This window comes from Adiantum capillus-veneris, chromosome 16 (genome assembly GCF_014529385.1).
Source record: "Adiantum capillus-veneris isolate H3 chromosome 16, ASM1452938v2, whole genome shotgun sequence".
In the NCBI taxonomy this organism is placed as follows: Eukaryota; Viridiplantae; Streptophyta; class Polypodiopsida; order Polypodiales; family Pteridaceae; genus Adiantum; species Adiantum capillus-veneris.
This window is the reverse complement of record NC_140946.1, coordinates 44550427-44559362: the sequence shown is the minus strand read 5'-3', so window position 1 is coordinate 44559362 and position 8936 is coordinate 44550427. Positions and strand designations below refer to the sequence as shown.

Below are 8936 nucleotides of genomic sequence, written 5' to 3'. Positions count from 1 at the left end.
AATAAAGTGTGAGAGATACATATGTAAAATCTATTTTAAAAAGATACTTGATTTAAACAAAAAATTAACGTTTGCAACATGAGATGAGAAGTTGACAATAACCCACTGTTTTTCACCCACTCTACTTTCCCTAAATAATATTTTAATGTCTTCATAATTAAAGATAGGTTTAATAAGTGTAAGAAATAAGAATTTCACATTATGGTATCAAACTTCCATGAATGCGCTTGTTTTTTAAGCGGTCCAAATAAACAAAGAAATAGAAGAAGTAAAGAGAGCTTTATAAGAAGGACCAAATTGCAATGATGAAAAGACCCACTTATATTTAGAAAGAAAATATAATCTATAAAAATGTATCCTTTTCAACCCAAATGGACACATCTCCATCATCAACAACCTTTGCATCAATGACTCAAAAATTGCACCATTTTTTCACCACCCCCCTAAGGCCTTCTTAAGACCAAAAAGGAAGTAAAACAAGTTAAAGAGAGAGAGAGAGAGAGAGAGAACTACCTCGACTCCAACGAAGTGAGAGAGTGGGGGAGCACTCCTATATGTACACATTAAAATCCAAAAACGTTCAAATGTCACTTGGAGAACATGCAACAATTCAATTCAATGGTAAATGAATTGCACCAAAATTTTTCGTTTTTCCTTACGCCCTTATGTATGAGTGTTATATTAATTGACCTCATGAAAACATAAAGCATATAAAATATCAGTGAGAGTTTAAGAATTGATCTAATTCTTATCTAAATAAATAAATAAAACAAATTACACAATAAAATGATGCATGCTATTAAATGAAAGAAATCCATAATGTCTTAGGATAGAAATGAATATTGAAAATGTGTAAACCTAATCCCTAATAATAATACATGGACTAAAGTAAGTAACAAGGTGACATTTACATATCAAAACAAAAAGTTTTTTTTTTGGCATGTGAAAGAAAGGCCTTAGTGTTGGGCTAGCTAAGGCATCCTTTCACGGATGGCGTCCACATGGACGGCCAACACTTTTTGAGGTAAGAAGGCATGCGAAAATATGCTTGGAGCCGTCTGCAATTGCAGCTGAAGAGAGTAAGCACTCCACGTGACTCACGATGGGAGACTGGAGTCGCGAGGTGGAACGCAGAAGACGGGCTGGTCAGCACCTGCAGATCCTCGATTGCCAGAGAGAGAGAGGGAGAGAGATCCTCCATTGCCTATGCGATATAGAGAGAGAGAGAGAGAGAGAGAGAGAGAGAGAAGTAAAAGGAGAACCGAAGCTGCCTTAGGTTCAGAGACCGGGAAGATTGTTATTGTTCATCTCAACAAAAAGATATCAAGAGGGGGGATCAGTGGTTGCACACAGAAAGCAAAAGCAGAAAGAAGAGAGAGAGCAAAAATCTGGAAAAGTTTCAGAGGAAGCAGGTGTAAGGGATGGGACAAAGTAGGCCCGCTCATGGTGCTCTAAAGAGGCAGCAAGTACTTCTACTGCTGCCGACTCTTCTTTGGAGCACCAGGGGGTTGATTTAGTGGAGAATTCTGGAGTCTCATTACAGCGTGCACACATGACAATGGCCTCCAATCTCAGTAAAGAATCAGACTTACCACTAGGCAGCCTATCAGAGGAAGGTGAGGCTAGAGAAAGAAGTTAGTGAAACGAGAAGTCATGTCGGGTCACAACATGCTGATGATCTTTTATTACAAAGGGTTGACCCCAATCTTGGCAAGGTTGCTTCTAAAATAGCTGTCCAGAACTTTGAAAAAACATCAAGAAGTGCCAGAGCAGGTAATAAACCAACATTGGCAGAGGTTATGGCGGTGGATACCGAACCACAGCCCTACATAAGTTCGAAGGAGCGGTGTTATTCGCTTGATTCGGGCATGTGCTGTCCTCAATTTAACAAGGAGGACCCATGTTCTTTAGCTATACTAGAGAACCATAATTCATCATGCAACCAGCAGATTGATAACTGCTCGCCACTCTCCAGGCTACTATCTTGTCCACGTAAGAGTTTTTCTGCAGAACTTAGTCATTCACGAGCACAGCCTCTTCCAGGTAATATGCTTTTCAGTAAGGAAGATAAAGCTACTTGTGATGATGAAGAACAGGCAAGCCAAAATGGGAGATGGAGAAAATTTGGACAGGTGCAACACAGTTTTCCACGTTCCTCTATTTTTAATGACAGGTCGAGATCATTTGTTGCGGCAAATAACAGTCACAGATATGGACCGTTGTCAAGGTGTGTTTCCAAGAAAAAACCTTTTTTTAGGCCAAATTATTCTCATCAAAGTCGGTACCATTCACAAATGGGTAGTGCCAGGGGTCCTCCTCCCTGTCAACGGCAAGAAAATATTCTCCATGGCAAAAAGGCACAAGATTTTCATACCCACAGTAAAGGAAATGATGATGCGAAGCATGAAGGAGAGTCTCAATCAGAGAAAGCTAGAACCAAAGGATAGTTTAACAGACTGGCGGTAGCAGATCAGCAAATTAGATCAGACTATTTGCAATCCTTTCTTCAGTATGGTTTTACTAAAATTGCCATCAGAGTTTCAATCTTTGACCCCGGAGGAGGACATGTTAATGTCTATAGTAGCTCATTGCTGTGATTCAAGCTTTAACACATCCTTGAAGATATACTGCCTGTACATTTATTACATCATTAGAACTAAAAGGCCCCACTAACCACAAAGTCGTAGCAGCTTGTGCAGGATTGGATAGAAGAGCTAATTGGGTCTAACCCTGTCCCACTTTGGTTAAAAGCAAGGATAAATGATTCTTTATACTGGGACCATTCTTGAGAGAAAAGAATTCTTTGTTTTTTTCGCAGTGCTCAACCACTTGTGTCTGGAATGAATCATGAATCGCATAAAATCAAAACCCAGAATGTATGTGTAAATGATCCCAAGTGACATCATGCCAGTGAAGATGACACCAGCCAATGGCAGGAGCATCAATGCTGTCAGCACTAGATGCTCCAGAAACGTACGAGTTCCAGCTGTGGATGGCTCTGGTCTTGCTGAAGCATGGTGGAGGTGATGATAACCATCATACCGATATACAACCTTGTGAAAAGCTCGATGAATGCAGTAGTACAGGAATTCACAAGGACCCATGTGAAGAACTGCAAGAATGAGGAGACCATTCCAATTCATAAAGGGTAACTCAAAGAAAGAACTAGGAGCCCATGCTTGAGCAACAGTGGCAACAAGAGCCAGGAGGATAACATAGTTGTCCCAATCGAACTCCCTGTCCACTTGTTCGAAGTTGATAAGATCATCTTGAACTCCTAGGTACTTGGAATAAAATATGACCTTGAGAGCAAACTAGGGGCGCTTGCGGGTGCAAAGAGAACTAACCTCACCCCCTGCCGCCTCTACCTAACACCCTCATGGCCACATGGCCACTCAGCATAGCTTGGCCCTGGTATGATTCAACAGATGCAGCATGTTTGTCCTGTCAGGTATGGTCTTCTCGGTTACGCCTTTTTCAAATTTCGAGGAAAAAGAATTGGACTGCTGACCAATATGTGTTGGTTCAGGTGAAACTATAAGTGCGAAGGACAAGTGTACTTGCAAAGGTGAAAAAATAGTACAGGACAAGAAAATGATGGAAGTGCATGTGGAGAAAGGCATGCAACATGGGCAGAAAATCACATTTCCAAGAGAAGCAGATGAGGCGGTAGGTGCCCTTATATGCAAGGTTATCAATCTACTTTGACGCGGTTGGAACTGAAACTCTATAACTGTTTTTTCTAGCAGCCCGATACTGTCAAATGTGATATTGTCTTTGTTCGGCAACTCAAGGAGAATGCCAAATTCAAAAGAATCATTTTTGGGGGCGACACATTGGAAGCCTGCAAGGTTGGTCTTCTGTGCTCATGTGGCTCATAGTGGATTCACCTTAAGTTATGATGATTAATTGATATTTTTCTTGCAGTTTTATAAGGATTTCTCCACTGCCCTAAAAAGGCATTGTTGGGACAAGCGAGGGGGAGGTGACCGAATCATCGGCATAGCAATTTTCTATAAATATGAGAGTTCCATTCGAGTTAATGTATAGCAAATGTAAATACGAGATTTCCAATTGGAATTCATCATGTATAGCAAATGTCAGCTTTTCACACAGATGGATAGAGGCTTATCCTCAAGTTTTATAGTGCTGCACTGCAAAGTTTGTAGGTGTTGTTCCCGAGGCTAACACTTTAGGTTCATTCAAACCATTACTTGTGCCTCATTGGACGATAATATGATGAAATTTGGTCGGTTTTGGACGAGCATTTGTCAAGAATAATGTGAAGAACACTCTCAACCTACCCCATTCTTTAGGAACATGAAGATGATATCTGCCATGGGTGTTTTGCAGCATATGCTCTCTTCCCTGTAATGTATAGTCGAAAGGATATAAAAACACATGCTTAGCAATCTATCAATGCTTTGTAATGAATCAAAGCCTCGTACTTCGGGCTCTTATCAATATATATATGCCTTCCATCCCTTCATTGTGAGAGAAATACACGTTTAAAAGTTCAATCAGAACAATGCCTTTGATGATGTGTTGTGCAAACTTTCTTTTGGCAGAGATTTTCCTTCTGAGAAATAGAAATTGCTGTGAAAACTCATTGAATTGTTGGGAACATGATGACGCCGACAGAAGTAAAGAAATATGCATTCCCCACGACTAAGGCGGGTGGTATATACCCATATCCAGTATATGTCCATCCCTGCCATGCTAATGAAGAAGAGTTGCAAATACATGGAAAAAAGCAGGCCCTCGTGATCCCTCACCTTGTTTAAATCTTAGTTGTGAAGAAATTCTAAAGCTAATCCGTAATGATAATAAATGCACTAAAGTAATAAGGTGACATTTGCATATCACAACCAAAAGTTGAAAAAAATTCTTAGTGGTGAATTTTTTTTATATTTAAGGATAATTTATAATTTTTTAGTTAGAAATTATTTGTAAATGAAAGAAGATTTACAAGGAAAAAAGTATGTTTTAAATCAAAAATTGACAAGAAAGTCATGAGACCTTAAATGAAGAGACCCGTTTATAAACTAAACAAAGATTAAACAAGTGAAAGAATCACGTTGGCTTTCTAAAATAATTAGAATGTGATAAAATCATTAGGTTGAGTTCAAATAGAATCTGTGTTCAAGAAAGAATTGCCTCAGCTTAGACTTGAACCGATTGAAAATAGAGACTACCTGGTTGAAAACCATGGTAAAGGGAAGAAAAACTGGTGAAATATGTTAGAAAATAGTTCAAAAATCCTACAAATTTTAAAGTTATGCTAGTATTTCCAGTTCGCTTCTTTGTGGGAAGAAAACTCAGTCGACGGCCGCTTAATAAAAGAGACTTTCCTGAATATTGACTAGAATTAAGTTATAGATGTAAGAAAAGTCAAGCCATGTGAGGCTGTGAAATGAAATATGAAATTAAAAAAACTCATCAATATATATGTGTGTGTGTGTGTGTGTGTGTGTGTGTGTGTGTGTATCCATAGAATTTACTAGAATTATGCAAAAAATCGCATTTCCAAGAGAAGCAGATGAGGCGGTAGGTGCCCTTATATGCAAGGTTATCAATCTACTTTGACACGGTTGGAACTGAAACTCTATAACTGTTTTTTCTGGCAGCCCGATACTGTCACAGGTGATATTGTCTTTGTTCTGCAACTCAAGGAGAATGCCAAATTCAAAAGAATCATTTTTGGGGGCGACACATTGGAAGCCTGCAAGGTTGGTCTTCTATGCTCATGTGGCTCATTGTGGATTCACCTTAAGTTATGATGATTAATTGATATTTTTCTTGCAGTTTTATAAGGATTTCTCCACTGCCCTAAAAGGCATTGTTGGGACATGCGAGGGGGAGGTGACCGAATCATCGGCGTAGCAATTTTCTATAAATATGAGAGTTCCATTCGAGTTAATGTATAGCAAATGTAAATACGAGAGTTCCAAATGGAATTCATCATGTATAGCAAATGTCAGCTTTTCACACAGATGGATAGAGGCTTATCCTCAAGTTTTATAGTGCTGCACTGCAAAGTTTGTAGGTGTTGTTCCCGAGGCTAACACATTAGGTTCATTCAAACCATTACTTGTGCCTCATTGGACGATAATATGATGAAATTTGGTCGGTTTTGGACGAGCATTTGCCAAGAATAATGTGAAGAACACTCTCAACCTATCCCATTCTTTAGGAACATGAAGATGATATCTGCCATGGGTGTTTTGCAGCATATGCTCTCTTCCCTGTAATGTATAGTCGAAAGGATATAAAAACACATGCTTAGCAATCTATCAATGCTTTGTAATGAATCAAAGCCTCGTACTTCGGGCTCTTATCAATATATATATGCCTTCCATCCCTTCATTGTGAGAGAAATACACGTTTAAAAGTTCAATCAGAACAATGCCTTTGATGATGTGTTGTGCAAACTTTCTTTTGGCAGAGATTTTCCTTCTGAGAAATAGAAATTGCTGTGAAAACTCATTGAATTGTTGGGAACATGATGACGCCGACAGAAGTAAAGAAATATGCATTCCCCACGACTAAGGCGGGTGGTATATACCCATATCCAATATATGTCCATCCCTGCCATGCTAATGAAGAAGAGTTGCAAATACATGGAAAAAAGCAGGCCCTCGTGATCCCTCACCTTGTTTAAATCTTAGTTGTGAAGAAATTTTTAAGCTAATCCATAATGATAATAAATGCACTAAAGTAATAAGGTGACATTTGTATATCAAAACCAAAAGTTGAAAAAAATTCTTAGTGGTGAATTTTTTTTTATATTTAAGGATAATTTATAATTTTTTAGTTAGAAATTATTTGTAAATGAAAGAAGATTTACAAGGAAAAAAGTATGTTTTAAATCAAAAATTGACAAGAAAGTCATGAGACCTTAAATGAAGAGACCCGTTTATAAACTAAACAAAGATTAAACAAGTGAAAGAATCACGGTGGCTTTCTAAAATAATTAGAACGTGATAAAATCATTAGGTTGAGTTCAAATAGAATTTGTGTTCAAGAAAGAATTGCCTCAGCTTACACTTGAGCCAATTGAGAATAGAGACTACCTGGTTGCAAACCATGGTAAATGGAAGAAAAACTGGTGAAATATGTTAGAAAATAGTTCAAAAATCCTGCAAATAATAAAGTTATGCTAGTATTTCCAGTTCGCTTCTTTGTGGGAAGAAAACTCAGTCGACGGCCGCTTAATAAAAGAGACTTTCCTGAATATTGACTAGAGTTAAGTTATAGAATGTAAGAAAAGTCAAGCCATGTGAGGCTGTGAAATGAAATGTGAAATTAAAAGAACTCATCAATATATATATATATATTTATATTTATATATATATGTGTGTGTGTGTGTGTGTGTGTGTGTGTGTGTGTGTGTGTGTGTGTGTGTATCCATAGAATTTATTAGAATTATGCAAGTGAAGTTTCACTTTAACATTCTAAAACAATAAAATGCAAAAAAAGTCAAGACATGAAATGAAAGTGGAAATAAACATTTAAAGTAAGTCTCCATCATGGCACATTAAACAATGAAAGTCTCCCTAACCCAACACAACACTAAGGTTTCTTTTAGGAAGCAAAAACAAGTGAAAGAGTCATGATGACGTTCAAAAACAATAAGAAAGTGATAAAATTGTTTAAACTGGTATCAGTGTTTGGGAAAGAATTGAATCAGCTTAGTCTTGAGCTGATTGAAAATCAAGACTAGCTAACTGCAAACCATGGTAAATGGATGAAATATGTGAGAAAGTCGTCCAAACATTTTGCAAATCTCAAAAATTTTTGCTAGTATTTTTGTTTTTTTTTTTAATAGGAGGAAACTCGATCAGTAGTGCTTAATAAAAGAGACTTTTTTGAATGTTAACATTAATTGGAATCAAGCTATAAAATGCAAGAAATGTAAAGCCATGTGAAGTTGTGAGATGAAAAGAACTAATTAATATAGGTGTGTGTGTAGAATTTATTAGAATTATGCAAGGTGAAGCTTCACTTTAGCGTTCTAAAATAATAGAATGCAAAAAAAACATGTATGTGTGTGTAAAATTTACTAAAATTATGTAAGATGAAACTTCACTTTAGCATTTTAAAACAATAGAATGCAAAAGTAAAGACATGATGTGAAATGAAAGATAAGTCTCCATCATGTGATGAAAACTATGAAAGTCTCCCTAATCGAGCCCAACACTAACGGTTTCTTTTAGAAAGCCAAAAAGTCAAATGAGCATTAAATAAAGGGACCAAATTACAATGATGAGAAGAGATACTTACATTATAAAAAATATATATAACCTTTATAAAACTTATAAACTAAACAAAGATTTATGAGCATCAAATAAAATGACCAAATTATAATGATGGAAAGATCCATTTACATTATAATACATATATATAACCTTTATAAAACAAGGAAGTCAATTGAGCATTAAAAGAAGGGACCAAGTTACAATGATGGAAAGACCCATATACATTATAAAAGAAGCTCACATGACATTTGTCGTCAATCCATGATTCTTAATCAATGATCCAGGAAGTGCACCAATTCTCCACCCACTTTCCTATAGCCTTTTGAAGGCCAAAAAGTTTAGTTTGTGTAAGTGGCCCATGGAAAAGCCCCAAACTTTTTCAAAAATGCAAAAGTTTATGAAATGTGTCCTCTCCTCCTTTACTGGCACTGCCTTTTCGACAAAAAGGAAAAGTGTATGCCGAGAGAGTTTCTGTGTACATTGGAGCACCCTTCAAATTTTGAAAGGTATGTTTTATTCTTCTTCTCTTTAATTTATACTAGTACAACGGCGGCGCCTTCGGCAGTGCTATGTAGATTTTTTCTTACCTCCAACTGTGCATAATCGAGGCTTCGAGCTCTTGTACATTATGTTGCATGATCGAGTCCATGTATGTCCACATACTTATTGTACTTGTTG

The 8936-nt window shown here is 37.2% G+C and overlaps 1 protein-coding gene across 1 annotated transcript; it reads left to right on the top strand.

Moving 5' to 3' along the window:
• Positions 1-913: 913 nt before the first annotated feature.
• Positions 914-5883, top strand: LOC147438948 (uncharacterized). The gene is made up of 7 exons (XM_086483947.1): positions 914-3148; positions 3429-3451; positions 3530-3669; positions 3750-3851; positions 3928-4044; positions 5628-5729; positions 5806-5883. Exons 1-7 carry the CDS (start codon positions 3015-3017, stop codon positions 5881-5883), a joined length of 696 nt encoding a protein of 231 aa, XP_086340073.1. The 5' UTR covers positions 914-3014.
• Positions 5884-8936: the final 3053 nt, after the last annotated feature.

Excerpts from the sequence above, each read along its gene's own strand:
- LOC147438948 (XM_086483947.1), top strand. The coding sequence starts at position 3,015 with ATGGTGGAGGTGATGATAACCATCATACCGATATACAACCTTGTGAAA. Across the intron at positions 3,852-3,927 it reads ACACATTGGAAGCCTGCAAG|TTTTATAAGGATTTCTCCAC; the intron begins GTTGGTCTTCTG and ends TTTTTCTTGCAG. Across the intron at positions 4,045-5,627 it reads AGAGTTCCATTCGAGTTAAT|CCCGATACTGTCACAGGTGA; the intron begins GTATAGCAAATG and ends TTTTTCTGGCAG.